This window comes from Papio anubis, chromosome 16, assembly GCF_008728515.1.
Source record: "Papio anubis isolate 15944 chromosome 16, Panubis1.0, whole genome shotgun sequence".
Lineage (NCBI taxonomy): Eukaryota > Metazoa > Chordata > Mammalia > Primates > Cercopithecidae > Papio > Papio anubis.
Window position 1 is genome coordinate 25,165,192 of NC_044991.1, and position 17,098 is coordinate 25,182,289.

Here is a 17,098-nt window from a genome sequence, read left to right on the forward strand (position 1 = left end):
AAAAAAAAAAAAAAATACTAGCCAGGTATGATGGTGTGTGCCTGTAGTCCTAGCTACCCTGGAGACTGAGATGGGACGATCGCGTGAGTCCAGAAGTTCGAGGCAGCAGTGAGCTATGATTTCGCCTCTAAACTCCAGCTTGGGCAACAGAGCAAGACCCTTTCTCAAAAAACAAACAAACTCCTTACTCAGCTTAGTACAGTGGTCAAAAGCTTTAGCTTGGAGTGTGGCAGACTCCAGCTCAGCCCACCACTATGTGCAAGACACCAGGCAAATCCCTTCACCTCTGAGGCTCGGCTCCTCGCCTGTAAAAGGGGGCCAAGAACGACCCGCACAGGGTCACTCTGAAGACGAAATGAGACCACATATATAGAGCACTAAGCACCAAGGGCTCAATAACTGTCATTGTCACCCCAAACTGTGCGGATACAGCCTTTTCTAAAGCTTCTTAGTCTAACCTGTGCTGTTATGGGTAACCTGGAAGCCAACCATCAGGTTTGTGTTGCACCATGAAGTTGTAACAAAGGTGCTATCTGTCTAGGATTTTACAGGGTGTCTCAGTTTCAAATATTTATCAGATTTTCCCACCAAGAGCCAAATACTTTATTTCAAAAATGAAATTATGCTTCAAGGGCATAATACAACAACAATAAGGACCAGACTTAATCTCTCAACATGAACAACCGGGAAGCTGGACAGAAAAGTTCCATAAAATAACTGTTTTCAGACATGGAAAGGGCTGCGGTCTTTCAGAGAAGGAAAATAAACCAGGAGGATCCCAGGATGGGCTGGCTCTTGGCCTAGAGGTACCTTAGTATAGCAGTCAACTGCACTGAACTGCAGCGCTAGGAGGGGGACCCAAGCAGACCATGGTGGTCTTGCTGAGGTGAAGGCATCAAGAGTTCAGGGATGCTGAGGTTCCTGGAAACACCAAAAAAAAAGTAAAAAATGAAATGAACAGGTACAGCTAATAAGCCAGTGTGGCAACAACCTAACATACCAAAGTATATTCAATTCAAAAGACAACAGGAAAAGGAAGAAAAAGAACAAACAGAAAACAGGAGGATGGGAGACTTAAGTCCAACTGTTTTGATAACTAATTGCAAATGATCTAAAAATTATAATGAAATAACAGGGATTGTTAGTCTGGGTTTAAAAAACAGTCTCAAGCAGAGTCTGCCTGTAACAAACACATTTTAAATAGAGACACTTTGAAATTAAAGAATGGAGAAGAGATGTACCATGCAAACACTAACATCAAGAAAGCTGGAGGGACTAAATCAATATTAGACAATGTGGATGCCAGAGCAATATATTGCCAGGATAAAAGACATTTCACTGTGATAAGTGAGTCAATTCCTCAAAAAGACATCACAAGCATAAAGTCTGTGCACCTATCAGAGAGGATCCAGCAATTCCTCTCCCAGGCATTCACCAAAGAGAAATGACGGTGTATGTTCACAAGGTTTGTGCAGAAATGCCTGTGGCAGCTTTATTCATACTTGCCCCACACTGGAAATAATTCCAGTGTCCACAGACAAGTGAACTGTGTTAAGTGCACAGAAAATAATAATATTCAGCAATAAAAAGAAACAAAATCCTGGCTGGACATGTTGGCTCACGCCTGTAATCCCAGCACTTTGGGAGGCCGAGGCGGGCGGATCACCTGAGGTCAGGAGTTCAAGACCAGCCTGGCCAACATGGTGAAACCTTGTCTCCACTAAAAATACAAAAATAAGCCAGGCGTGGTGGCGGGTGCCTGTAGTTCCAGCTACTCGGGAGGCTGAGGTACAAGAATCGCATGAACCCGGGAGGCAGAAGTTGTAGTAAGCCGAGATTGCGCCATTGCACTCCAGCCTGGGCAACAAAGCGAGACTCCGTCTCAAAAAAGAAGAAAAAAATCCTGATACGGGAGACGCAGTATGGAAGAATCTCAAGAATATTATGCTGAGCAACGTAAACCAGACACAAAAGAACATGTACTGTTTAATCCACTTATATGAAGTTCTAGAAAAGCTGAATGTGATCTATTGTGACTGAAAGCAGATCAGTGGCTGCCCAGGGCTGGGGTAAGTTGAACTCAAAGGGTAAGACTATACTTTTTGAAGTTATGGAAATGCATATTATAGAAATGCGTATTATATATCCATTAAATTGTTTTAAAAAGTAAGAGTACAAGTACAGAGCACATTTATTAGTAAACAAGAAAAAGTAAATAACACTGGATTCTTATATTTAGTACCTCATGAATAGGAAATCAGGTATATTCTGAAAATAAACTAAAAGGCAACAATGAAAGAAAGGGCCAAAATCACTGTTCCCAGCAAGCTATTCCACGTCAAGTTCTTTTCTGTCACCAATTCTGAACTCAATTGCTGGCTGAAAAGTAGAAGCCAAAAACAACTAATTTCAATCTTCTTAAATAGACATAAATTTTAAGATAAGGAAATGAATTCCTAAAGAGCAAACTCCAAAGGCTGACAATGATTTAAACTAAAAAATATATATATTTCTTTGGAAAGTAAGTGCATCATACAAGGTAAGAATATTTGCTTCTTTAAAAAGTTGTCCTAGTTTCTCTTTTTGTGTTCCAATGTTATAAACAGACTCTCTGGGGGCCTAGAAGGACTCTCTCTGTCCCAGCTGGGATTTCACTCCTGACTCACACCCGTAAGAATCTTCTCTGTTCATCTAGCAAAAAGCTATCAGCCTCAGGACAAAGCTCTTAGCTTAATGCTGACCTCAAAGCCCCAGCTAGAATGCAGAGGAGGTGTGACAATACTCCAGCAAACGGCCCACTGTGCAAATCAAGTTACTTTAATGCCAAGAGGCATAAACATCATCGCCCTACAGTCTCAACCTCTTATCTGAACCTCTCCTTTATCTTTAGACCTGAGGACACAGTGTCCCCAGCAAACCACTTCTCCCCGCAACCCTTTTTTGTACTGCAATATAATTTCTTACAAATCCATGACTTCTCTCTACTTCCATGGCTACCCCAATGGTCCAAAGGCCAGCATCGTCTCTCATAGCCTCTAGCTTTCTAAGAGGCCTCTGAAACGGTTTGGATGTGTAGCCGTGCCCAAATCCCATGCTGAATTATAATCCCCAATGTTGAAGGAGGGGCCTGGTGGAAGGTGACTGGGTCATGGGGACGGATTTTCTCCTTGCTGTTCTCGAGAGTGACTTCTCAAAATATCTGATGGTTTAACAGTGTGTGGCACCTCGCCTTTCTCTCTCTCTCTCTCTCCGCCCCCCGCCCTCCCCCCCTTCCTCCCTCCCTCTGTCTCTCCTGCCTTCATGTGAAGAAGGTGCTTGCATCCCCTTTGCCTTCCGCCATGACTGTAAGTTTCCTGAGGCTTCCCAGTCACGCTTCCTGTTAGGCCTGTGGAAATGTGAGTCAATTAAACCTCTTTTCTTCATAAGTTACTCAGTCTCAAGCAGTTGTTTACAGCAGCATGAGACAGGACTAACACAGCCTCCCTCGCCCATGCCTCCCCAACAGCCAGACTGATCCAGGAGCACTTGAGTCAGATTATGCCATCCCAACTCTCAAACTTCCCCATGTCCCACCTCATTCTGAGTAAGAGCAGAAAACCTCACAAGGGCCTCAAGGGCCTGGCCACTCTCCACCCCCACCCCCACTCCCACTGTACTTCCTGCCCTGCAGCCCCCTGGCCTTGTTGTGCCTCAACCGGGAGGTTCCAGCCCTGCCCTGCTGAACACTTCACCTGGGTACTCTCCCCCCAGATAAATCCACAGGGGCTCGGCACCTCCTCTCCCAGAGGACTTTGCTCAATTGTCCTTTATGAACGGCACCTTCTTAAAATGCCCTGTTTAAAGCCGCCACATGCACCAGCGCTCCCTGCCTCTCTTCACAGCTCTTCTACCCTCCTTGAGATTTACCCCCTTGTGGGCAGTATGTATTTGTGGATCCTTCTCCCCCAAGAAGGAGGAGTTAGCTCCAAATGGGTGTGGATTTCTGCTTTTGCTCACTAAGGGATTCCCCAGTGCTTAGGAGAAACGTATGGCACATAATTAAATTTATTAAACGAACAACTGAATGTTTAGCAACAAGTTTCAAACAAAGCTTAACCATCACCTCCATAGCACATCTCTATATTTCTTGGTTTTAACTTTGACTAGAAGTAGAAATACTAAAATAAATCAAAGACAAGGTGTAAAACCGTCAGAAAAGCTATCTCCAAAAAAGGCTAAAACCAGAAGATATTATGACAATGCACCACCACCTTGAATTTCAAAACCAATTGAGGGCTCTTAAAATCCTAAAACAGCCCCACCGTCCCCCACTGTCAGTTCAAAAAGTTTACAGAGAACTTTTCCAGTAGAGGTGATGCTTCATAGGTCCTTGGCATTCTCTAGCAATATAGATTAAGATCCCACATTTGCTAATATTGCTGGAGCATATAATTTTTTTTTTCCTAAAATACATCGACCCTGGCAGAGACAGAGCTACAAAGTTGAGTTTAGCTGCAGAGGCTGGCTGATCAGCAAGGCTTACCTCTTGGCTAAGACAGTAGTGTCTCCACATTTGCCTTAGGATTTAAATTCGTGCCTCAGGAAAATGACCAGTAGGCTCTTCTGGGAATCTCAGGGGCTCTTGCGATGGTAAACACACTTAACAACTGTTCAATACTGGAATGCCAGAGGTCTGTGCGCTTCCACACATACTTTGCTACCCATCTTTTGCAGGGTGAGCTGGTTAGGGATGGGAGCCTTCTATCTCAGTCTTCTCTATGTGCCGTTTTGTTTAATGAGACATTCCCAGTGAAGGACTCAAACATATTTGACTGAATGTCCCCTTCAGCAAAGCACATAAAGTAGACCAGCTACAGAGAGATCTTTGTGCACAGCTGCCAAATCCTGGATTTTGGTATCGTTATATAGGAAATAAAAATTATACAGTTGATATGTCATTTTTTTTTTAAAGAACTTCATATGCATGCTAATTTCCACACTAAATTTTGCAGGTGATAGGCAGAAAAAGCAGATGACTTCCAACTCTGGCTCTGCCACTTGGGAGTTGTGCAAACTTGATCATATTATTTTACCACCACATAAAATACTCACTGAAGTGTCTAGTACACAGGTAGCATCACTGTCTTAAACTAATAGTAAACCCAATTATAGACTAATAGTATTCCAATCACACAATCAGAAGAGCTCAGGGAAAATTAAGCAGTAAAAATTTAACAGAAGAAAATCTTTGCGAATTTGTTAGGCAAAAAGCTCTTAAATATGACACTAAAGGCTGGGCTTTGGTGGCTCACGCCTGTAATCCTAGCACTTTGGGAGGCTAAGGCCGGTGGATTGCCAGTGGATAGCCGAGCCCAGTGGCTCACACCTGTAATCCCAGCACTTTGGGAGGCTGAGGTGGGTGGATCTCTTGAGCCCAGGAGTCCAAAATCAGCCTGGGCAACATGGCAAATCCTTGTCTGTACAAAAAATACAAAAATTAGCCAGGCATGTTGGCATGTGCCTGTGCCTGTAGTCCTAGCTACTCGGGAGGCTGAGGTAGGAGGACTGCTTGAGCCCAGGAGGTTGAGGCTGCAGTGAGCTGCGATTGCACCACTGCATTCCAGCCTGGGCCACAGAACGAGACCCGTCTCAAAAAATAAATAAATAACATTAAAAAAAAAAAAAGATAATATATTTGCTAGCTGGCAAATCAGCGATCCTCCAGTTTCCAGTGATTAGTAGATGTTAAAGGATTGTGCTTTTCCAGTAAAATGCAGCTTTTCTGAATTGTTTTTGGGTGGGGCGATGATAATTATGGCTGGTCTTTGAACTTGAATGATAATTTTATGAAGGAAAACCAGCCCTACTAAGCTGGGTTTAAAAAAAAAAAAAAAAAGATAACCAAATTTTCCCATAGAACTGGTTTAGCCTTTTTCTCCTCTTTTTATCCTTTTTAACCCAAAACGCTCAGATGTCCCAAATGTTCAGAGCCACAGAGGCTGCACTGTGGGGGCATGTGGCAGCTCCCAGCCTGGGCAGAATCCAGCACCAGGAGCTGATGCCCGGACTTGTTTAGTCCAACACAGATAATGAAGTCAGCTGAAAAGACCGCCCTGCCAGTAGGTTTGTAAGTAATAGCTTTTCCTCTCCCCTAGTGTCTTTCCTCTCTGGGCAGCATTTTTATTAGGAAACCTAAGTTGAAACTGTGCAGAGGCTGTGACCCTAAGTCACCCAGGCTCCCCTTACTGCTTGCACCCCGTCACTTCACTGCCTCTTCAACAGAAAATCCAATTAGCTGTGCTTAGTCCAGTGTTGGTCTCTGCTGTTTGAAAGTTTACACGCCTCTTTAACTCCTTCCCTCACAAAAAGTCTCCACAAAGGCATGGATAATGGATGCAGAATTGAATAGGGCCCCAGGTTTTTCTCCTCTGAGGCTGTGGTTGCTCTGGTTAGAAAAATCTTATAGATAAGGCAGGGTGGGAACTGACTGTGTCACTGTCAATCAGGGGATCTGTCAGGGAGGCCCTTCACTGTGACAGAAACAAACACTTCCAAACAAAGGTAGGAACACAGAGGAAAACAAAGTTGAAGTTGGTTCCCAGGACAACATTTCCCTGTCTACAACCTTATGCAAGAGGGCTCTACTTGCTAAAATTTAACCTTAACCATTGAATCCAAAGCTGCTGACTTATACATGTTTTCAGCTTTTAACCATCTATGTGTTGTATTTTAGATAATTAAACATGTCAAGCAATAATTTTACAAATTATGAAATCGATTGGCAACTTTATTCATTGAAACTGACAAAAAAACCAAGTGATCCTAAAATGTTTTATGTTTTTTAGTATTTGGGGGTTTTTTTTGTAATTACCAAATTTTTAAAATAAGCATCTATGGTATATCTACATCCATCTTCATTATGATAGAGACTGCTCAGAATTTTTGTGTGTGTGTGTGAAAAAAGGACTTTTAAAGGTAGTAGCTTCTGTTTTTATCAATGCATTATTTTTTATAATGAAACACACACCTTTGCTTTCAAAGCCCACAGCAAGTACATTTCTTATGCCTTGGCCCTAAATGTCAAATATAATTTATGTATTCTTTCTAGATAAATGTTCTTTGAAACCATGCTAAATATGTTTGAGATCAACTTAAAAAACATTTAAGAAATTAAAGTGAAAAGTAAAAATTGAAAGGAAATAAAAGACACCAAACTGGAAACAAAGTAGTAAAACTCTTTTTATTCAGATAGGATTCCATACATAAAAAATCCTCAGGAATACACATACACACACACACACGCACACACACACACACACACACACATACGCAAACATATCTTACTAGAACTGATAAACCAGTTCAGAAAGATCACTGGATACAAGATCACTACAAAAAAACTCCTTCTATCTCCATGTACTAGCAAAGAACAACCAAAATTAAAATAAAGAAAACAATTCCATTCACAACAGCATCAAAAAGATTAAAATACTTGGGAATAAATTTAATGAGAAATAAAAAATCGGATATCCACATGCAAAAAAGATATATTTAGACCTTGCCTTACACCACAGACAAAAATTTACTCAAAATCAACCACAGACCAAAATATAAGAGCTACAACAATAAAACTACTAGAAGAAAACCTTTGCGAATTTGTTAGGCAAAAAGCTCTTAAATATGACACTAAAGGCCGGGCTCGGTGACTCACACCTGTAATCCCAGCACTTTGGGAGACCAAGGCGGGTGGATTTCCTGAGCTCAGGAGTTCATGACCAGCCTGGGTCACACTGTGAAACCCCATCTCTACTAAAATACAAAAAATTAGCTGGGCGTGGTGGCATGCACCTGTAATCCCAGCAACTCTGGAAGCTGAGACAGAAGAATCGCTTGAACCTGGGAGGCGGAGGTTTCAGTGAGCCCAGATTGCACCACTGCCCTCCAGCCTGGGTGACAGAGCGAGACTCCATCTCAAAAAAAAAAAAAAAAAAAAAGACACTAAAGTATGAGTCATAAAAGAAAAACTGTATAAATTGGACTTCAAAATTAAAACCTGTGCTTCAAAAGTCACCATTAGGAAAATGAAAGAGACTGGATTCCAGCCACCAACCAGAAGAAAACATTTGTAAATCATACATAAACAACAAATAACATAAATAAAGAGAATCCAACTTTCAGGATGGGTAAAAGATTTAAATAGACATTTTACTAAAGAAAATATACAAATAACTAATTAGCACAAACATGTTTAATATCATTAGCTATTGAAGAAATACAAATCAAGACCACAATAAGATACCACTTCCTATCCATTCAGATGGATATAAAAAAGACTGATGACAACAAGTATTGACGAGGATATAGTAAACCTGGAATGCTCATAAATTGACAGTGGGAATGTAAAACAGTACAGGCACTTTGAAAAGCAATTTGGTAATTTCTTAAAAAGTTAAACACAAATTTTCCATACAACCCAGCAATTCCACTCCTTGGTAAAGACTCAAGAGAAATGAAAATATATGTCCATAAAATACTTATACACAAATGTTTATAGTAGCATTGCTCTATAAGCAAAAAGTGGCAATAACTGCTCCATAAACAGGCAAAAAGTGGAAATAATCCAAATGCCTATCAACTGCTGAATGAAGAAAGTGTGCTCTGTAGGCCGGGCACCATGGCTCACGCCTGTAATCCCAGCACTTTGAGAGGCCAAGGTGAGATCGCTTGAGGTCCAGGAGTTCGAGACCAGCCTGGGCAACATAGTGAGATCTCGTCTCTACTAAAAATACAAAAATTAGCTGGGTGTGGTGGCATGCACCTGTAATCCCAGCTACTCAGGAGGCTGAGGCACAAGAATCATTTGAACCCAGGAGGCAGAGGTTGCAGTGAGCAGAGATCGAGCTACTGTACTCCAGCTTGGGTAGCAGAGCAAGGCTCTGTCTCAAAACAAAACAAAACAAAACAAAAAACGTGTGCTCTGTCTATAATATGGAATGCTATTTTGCAACAAAAAAGGAATGAAGTACAGATACACACGACATGGATTAACTTAACCTTATGCTAAGTTAAAGAAGCCGGATGCAAGAGACTACAGACTTCATACCGTATAATTCCATTTTTATGAAATGTCTAAGAAAAGGCAGATAGAGAGAGACAGACAGATGAGTGTTTGGGGCTGAGGCTGGGAGCAGAGTAACGACAAATGGGCAGGAGGGATCTTTTGGAGGCATGGAAATGTTTTTAAATTGTATTGTGGTGATGGGTGCACAACTGTAGAAATTTACCAAAATCATCACATAATACATTTATAATGGGTAAATGGCATATAGTAGTTTTGCATTCTGAGGGTTGTTTTTTGAGACAGAGTCTTGCTGTATTGCCAAAGCTGGAGAGTATTGGTGCAACCACGACTCACTAAGGCCTTGAAATCCAAGTCTTAAGAAATCCTCCCACCTCAGCCTCCTGAGTAGCTTGGACTACAGGCCTGCACCACCACACCCAGCTAATTTTATTTTTAAATTTCTATAGAGACGGGGTCTCACTGTGTTGTCCCCAGGCTGGTCTCAAACTTCCGGCCTCAAGTGATCGTCCTGCCTCAGCCTTCCAAAGTGTTGGGATTACAACCACACCCAGACAAGTCATTTTTTAAAAAGTAAAAATTGCAGGGCCAGGCAAGGTGGCTCACACCTGTAATCTCAGCACTTTGGGAGGCCAAGGTGGGTGAATCACAAGGTCAGGAGTTTGAGACTAGCCAGGCCAACGTGGTGAAATCCCATCTCTACTTAAAAAAAAAAAATAGAAAAATTAGCCAGGCATGGTGGCATGTGCCTGTAATCACAGCTACTTGGGAGGCTGAGGCAGGAGAGTTGCTTGAACCGGGGAGGCGGAGGTTGCAGTGAGCTGAAATCGCGCCACTGCACTCCAGCCTGGGTGACAGAGCAAGACTCTGTCTCCCAAAGGAAAAAAAAGTAAAAATTGCAAGTTTTTGTGTCTATATATCAGACACCAAATTATTTCACACAAATTGAAAAAGATTACTATTTAAACTGGGGACTGAGCTCTGAAGTCAGTATTATAAAAGGAAATGCCTTTAATGGCAGTATGTGATATAATATTACATTAATCACCATGTTCTTTATACATGAGAATGACATTTACATACACCATGTATTAAGTATTGATTTGGGGGCTGGGCGCATTGGCTCAAGCCTGTAAGTCACAAAAGAATCTTAACTATAACTGATAGAATGATTTTCCTGTCTATTCAATAACCAGTATCCCCTTAAAACCAAAGATACTGCGTCAATATCTAAATGTGTAAGTTTTACTGGCAGCAAGTTAGGGATCAACTTAACTAATATTTATTAAGATATAATTTCTTTATAAGGATAAGGATATAAAAGTAACTGTCACGTAATCCCTTTATTCTGAATAATGGCAATTAAAAACAATGAATGGAGATTTCGCCTGCTGTATTAGTTTTCTCATGTTATGCCACAAATCACCACAAACTTAGTGACTTAAAAACAACACCCACGTATCATCTCACAGTTCTGTAGGTCAGAAGCATGGGTGGGTTCCACTGGGCTCTCTGCTTAGGGTCTCACCAGGACAAATTCAAGGTGTCGGTCAGCCTGGGTTCTTGTTTACAGGCTCTGAGTAGGAATCTGCCTCCAAACCCATTCCAGTTACGGATGGAATTCTGTGCTTTGCGGTTGTGGGATGGAGGTGACTGTTTCCTCGCTGCTGCCAGCCAGGGCCACTCTCAGCTTCTAGGGAGCACCCACACGCCCTCCACCTGCAAAGCCAGCAACAGTGTGTGGAATCTTTCCTGAGCTTCGTATCTTTCTGACTTCCTCCTTTCTGTTGGCCTGAGGAAACGCTGCTTCTAAAGGGCACACGTGAGTAGATTAAGGTCACTCGGACAATCATCTTAATTCCACCTGCAGAATCTCTTTCAGCCATGTTATGCATGGGGGAAATACCACGAGGCAAGGGTCATGGGGTTGCACTGACACACCTGCCTTTCTAATTAAACTATATTTAAAGGCAACTAAATATCCTCTCACTGAGGAATCAAAGTAATCAATGCAGAAGGAATCATGTATTTAGAAAACTCACCATTTTGTAAGTCCCTAATAAACTCCACTGTTTGTTTTTAATTGCCAGTATTCAGAAGAAAGGGGTTAAGTGCCAGCTACTTTTATCCTCATGCTTATATAGAAATTATATGTCTTAATGAACATTAGTTAAGTTGGTCCCTAACAAAATAACTGATTGAGACAATGATTGTCAATGAGAAACTGACACCGACCGCATCTGAGCCCACTTTAGAGACCTGACTACAGAGACCCTAAGTGGCATGTGCCTCCTGCTGCGACGTACACAGCACCACCTATAAAGCGCTCCTGCCAAAAAGCAGCTGAGGCTAAACCTCATTAAGCTGTTAGAGCGAACTCTCGATTTATAGGACATGTAGGAAACACAAGTATAATTTAAATGATACCATTAAAGGCCAGGCATGGTGGCTCACGCTTATAATCCCAGCACTTTGGGAGGCCGAGGCGGGCAGATCACTTGAGGCCAGGAGTTCGAGACCAGCCTGGCCAAAATAGCGAAACCCTGTCTCTACTGGGGAGAAAAAAAAAAAAATTAGCTGGGTGTGGTGGTGCACGCCTGTAATCCCAGCCACTCAGGAGGCTGAGGCACAAGAACTGCTTGAACCTGGGAGGTGGCAGTTGGAGTGAGCAGAGATTGCGCCACTGCACTCCAGCCTGAGTGACAGAGCAAGACTCTGTCCCCAAAAAATAAATACATAAATAATTTTTAAATGACACCATTAAGAAGCAGACAGAAAAGCCCAGAACACGGAACATTCTACAACACATAGGACCCAGTTTCTTTGGTAAGTTAATTACCTGTACATGTGCTGGCAGGGGCAATGTTTGGGGAACTGTCTAGATTACAAGAAATATTATCACCAATTACAATACAAGAACAGTATTTGAATCCTGATTCAAACCAAGAGTTAAAAACAAACAAACATTTTTAAGTCAATCAGAGAAATCTGACAATAAACTCAGTATTAGAGTACACTAAGAATCATGATAAATTTCATGTTTGGGATAAAGGTATTGCAGCTGTATAAGAAAGCATGCGTATTTTTTAGGGCTGCATATAGGACAAAATGCTGTGACTGCTTTGTTAATTCAGTAACCGCAAAAAAAGACGGGATGGGAAAACAAAGTATAGCAAGATGGTGAAATATATCAAATCTAGGTGATGTAAATATATACACACACACACACACATACATATACATACATATGGGGTTAATTATTCTAGTCTACTTTCTGTATGTTGAAAATTTTTAACATAAACAATTAGCTTCTATTCACTGAGCATCTGCTGATAGCCAATTGTCGTGTTAAGGGCTTCATGGACACCGCTAGCTAAACCCTCTCAACAGCCTCATGGACCAGAACTATTATTATCCCTACTTTTATAGATAAAAAGTAATGAAATAACAGGCACTTCAGGGTGTAGCCAAACAATCTGCCAGTTCGGCAATGCCTCAGAGGCCAAGTAAATTAAAGACTTCTATGGTTTTCATTTTGAAAACCATTTTTACCAACTGCCCACAGCACACATTGGAGGGCAGTCCCCAAGCCCTATGGAGATCCTATGTGTCAGGGAGCTTGGGAGGTAAGCAAAGAGGGAAAAGGAGCAGATGGGTAGGCAGGTAAGAGGGTGAAACAGAACAAGAGGACCAGAAAACAGTGAGGGGAGAGGGACGGAAAGATGGCGAGGGGAAAGAGTAAGGCAGGAACGCATGGAGTCAGTGCTGGAAGGCGCGAATGGAACCTGGAAAAGGAAGACCTGGAGTGTCAGACACATTTACTCCCACCATGGCCCACCTTCCACTCTCCCCCATCCCTGAGACCAGGCAGAGAAATTGAGACCAGTCTCAATCCCTGAGACTACTACAGAGAAAAATGGGGAGCAGGCCAACACCACCACACAGCTCTGTCAAAACGTAATTACAGATGGCGGTGTGCGCTCTCCCTAAGCCTCCATCAAACTTGGCTTCTCCTGACCACATCCAAGCTCACGAATTGAAGGCAAGAGAAGAAAGTATTTATTTAAACAATGTTTAACAACTTCAGATAAGATTCAGAGCCCATCAGCGCCCGGTGAGGCTGCTCTCAGGGAACGCTCTGTGCAGCTGAGATACTGGGCCACACTAACGCCAATGGGTGCTCAGGTCAGAGCCTCCCGGTGCCAGGGTCTGGTAAGGTTTTAATCCAAGCAACGGGAAATACATGTTTTGGGGGCTGTATGTATGTTTAGGGGGATTGTAGACAGGAAAGGAGCCACAGGAGGGAGAGAGAAGAACAGAAAACAAAAAGAAGAATCCTCGATGCATTTCAGAAACTGGAATGAGAGCTGAAGGGAAAGCAGACTGAAGTTCTGATCCGTGCTACCACCAGAACGAACCTTGAAAGCATTATGCTGAAGAAATCCAGTGCGAAAGGCCACACAGTGTGTGATTCCCTTCATGTGGCGCGGCCAACACAAGCAAATCCATGGAGGCAGAAACTCAATTCGTGGTTGCCAGGAGCTGAGGGAGGGTAGAAGGCAGAAGGACTGCTAATGGGTACAAGTTCTTTTGGGGGTGATAAAAACATTCTAAAATTAGGCAGTGCAGATGGTTGTATGACGGTGAATACACAAAAAGTCACTCAACTGTTTACTTTCAATGTGGCGATTGTATGCTATGTGAAATATACCTCAATAAATCCACAAAAAGAAATTAAAAAATTTTTAACTAGCAAATAAAGAGATAATTCCTTTTTCCCTCCGCTCCCGGAGATACAGAGTTTCTCTCTTGTTATCACCAGCTTTATTTTGTTTTTTAGTACAAAATCAGAAGCAAAGGAGAACATCTGTGTAGCTTATAGTAACCACACACCATGAAAATAATGAGAAGCCGTGAGAACTAACAAAATGAAAGCCAAACTCTTTTAACTTATCTGTTCCCCAACCAGCTCCTGAGGAGCAGGATGAAATATCTCTATATGGCAAAGACCAATCGCTTTCCACACACAGTGCTCAGGCACAGACAGACCACACGTCATCTACTTCTCCAAACCACTCTGTCCACCTTCCCCATTGTACTTCATGGGTGATCAAAGAAGCTGTATCTACCAAAGACCACCTTCACAGACAGGTTAATTTTTGTAAACCAGATAAAGTAGTTTACCAAAATCCAAAGATTTCTGCACCAGCTTCTACTCGTAATTATTTTATTATTTACTGGTTACTATTTTATTATCGGAATAAAGAAGAAGGAGAACTGGGAATTAGAACAAGTCACGCCACCTCCCTGTGTCTACATCTCCTCATCAGCAAACAAAAGGGCAAGCCCAGAATTATCTCGAAGGATACACGGTCTTAAAGGGATCTATCAGTCTATGTCTGTTAATCATGGAAACAGAGCACAAATTGAGTTCTAGGGAAGTTTAATTTCTTGGAATTTTCATAAAGTAATTTCCTCCAGTCATAAAATAATTTTACAGCTATTACACACAGCTCCCCAGCAAACCACCTCAGTAACCATATGAGGCAGGCAAGACGCAAAGAAAAGAAAGGAATATCCTATTTTCTTACATTCAGCAATGCTGTTTTCATGTAAAAATCCTAGAAATACCCATCTCCTAAGAGCTTATTAATAGACTATGCTACTAGGAATATAAGTCATTATTAAATACCTTATTAATTACATGAAATTTCCTTTATTCCCAGCTGCAGCTATAGAGGATATAAAGCACTGGAGGGTGCATTCATTTATTACTATAGTATCGCCCAGTTTCATCACTGAAATTACCGTATGCCAAATGAACAAGCAGGACTTACCAATTTTCTGATTGAAAATCTTGTCAAAGGTTATTTCATTTCTCTCTGCAAGGTACTTCTGCATCACACTCCGGATACTGGAAGGGAAGAGTGACACATTTTTAACAATACAGCCTACATTGTGAATAACCATCCCCAGGATGAGAGAGATACGGGTGTCTTGACTCAAAGATGTCAGCTTTACAAGAGACCCTTCTTACCACGACTGCATGAAATGCAGACTAGCCTAAAAGCTGGAAACTTTACAGACTTAGCCACCATCCCCTCCTGCGACACAGGGCCAACATTAACACGTAGAAACTCAGCTGCAGAAAATAACTTCAGGGCTTTGAAAACCCACCCTCAATATATCTGCTCTCCAAAATATTCACAAATGTGTCTGCACGCAGCACACACATGCACACACCCTACACGCACACACCACACATGCATGTGCCCCCCCCCACCACAAATTCTGCTCATCAATAAATGGGCTTCTTTCTAAAACAAGAGCAAAAGTTCCCTAGATATACATTAACATTTTTAAAAATCATACTTCTATACACCAACAATAAAGCACAAAACATAATTAAAAGATTTAGCTTGCAATAAAATAAAAAACATCAAATACTTTGAAATTATTCTTTCAAAATATGTGCAAGAACTTTATGGGAAAAATTAATTACAAATTGTACTGGGAGACATTAAAGGGGATCTAAATAAATAGGAAGATATACCACAGTGATCAACAGAGAAATTTAATACTGTAAAAGTTCAAAGTTTACCCACATTTATCTGTGAAATTGACATAACCCCCATCAACCTTCCAATAGGGTTTTTCATAGAACACAGAAATAAATAAGCTCTTTCTAAAATTTATACAAGAAATACAGGATCAATAATAGCTAAAACACTTCTGAAGAAAGAGAATAAAGATACTGGAGCTTACTATGAAGTTAAAATAATAAAGACAGGATCAACAAACTGATCAAGGAAATGGAAGAGTGCAGAAACTGAGCCACACATACATTCAACTTTGACATATAATAGAAGTAGCAAGTTAGAAAAATGGGGAAAGGATGGATTGTTCAGTAAGTGAACCCCAAAAGTGATTATCCAAATGGAAAAAGTAGAAAATTGAATCTCTATTATCCACTGATGGTGGGAGTGAACAACAAATTAGCATTACTTTTTTTTTTTTACCTTTTAAAACAAATTGAGGCATAATTTATATATAATTAAATCCACACTTAAAGTATATTGTTAGCCAGACGAGGTGCCTCACGCCTGTAATCCCAGCACTTTGGGAGGCCGAGGCGAGCGAATCACCTGAGGTCAGGAGTTCGAGACCAGTCTGGACAACATGGTAAAACCCCGTCTCTACTAAAAATACAAAAATTAGCTGGGTATCGTGGTGCATGTCTGTAGTCCCAGCTACTACAGAGGCTGAGGCAGGAGAATCACTTGAACCCGGGAGCCAGATGTTGCAGTGAGCTGAGATCGTGCCACTGCACTCCAGCTTGGGGGACAGAACGAGACTCTGTCTTCAAAAACCAAAAAAAAAATATACTGTTAAATGTGCTTTTGACAAACATATACACCTATGTAATTACTATCTTAAGATACAGGATATTTCCATTGCCCCCAAAAGCACCCTTTACAATCAATCTCCCCATATTCTAGAATCCAGGCAACTATTGACCTGCTTTCTATTTACATAGATTACATGCTCCAATTCTAGAATTTTATATAAAATAAAATTACACACTATGTTGTCTGTTGTGTCTGGCTTCTTTTGTTTGACATAAGACAGCTTCATCCAAATTGCTACGTGCATAAGTATTTCGTTCCTTTCTAATGCCAAACAGCATGCCATTGTATGAATATTCCACAATTTGTTTACCCAGCCATCTGTTGACAGACATTTGCGTTGTTTCTATAAATAAAGGTGCTTTAAATATCTATGTATAAGTCTTTTTATGGGCATGCGTTTTCATTTTTCACAGGTGAACACCAGGAAGTGAAATTGTTGGTCATATGGAAAATCATATTTAACATTATGAAAAACTGATTAACTATATTACAAACTGATTGTACCATTTTACAATCCCACCAACAATGTATGATAGTTCCGGTTGTTCCACATCCTTGTCAACACTTGGGTTGTAAGTCTTTTTAAATTTTAGCCATTTCGTATCTTATTGTACTTTGTATTTTAATTTGC

The 17,098-nt window shown here is 41.2% G+C and overlaps 1 protein-coding gene across 5 annotated transcripts in view; it reads right to left on the reverse strand.

Annotated features, from left to right (window-relative positions):
* The window catches only part of GRK3 (G protein-coupled receptor kinase 3), a 163,262-nt gene that overhangs the window by 107,132 nt on the left and 39,032 nt on the right, over window positions 1-17,098 (reverse strand). For 4 of the 5 annotated variants that reach the window (XR_004178835.1, XR_004178834.1, XM_031656042.1 and 1 more), the window contains exon 2: window positions 14,896-14,972. Coding sequence is in view for 2 of the 5 variants with exons in the window: in XM_031656042.1 (XP_031511902.1) it covers window positions 14,896-14,959 (64 nt within the window). In the remaining 3 variants the exon portion in view is untranslated. Of the gene's footprint in view, window positions 1-14,895; window positions 14,973-17,098 lie in introns of those variants that run through there. The other variant, XM_031656043.1, reaches the window with a different exon arrangement.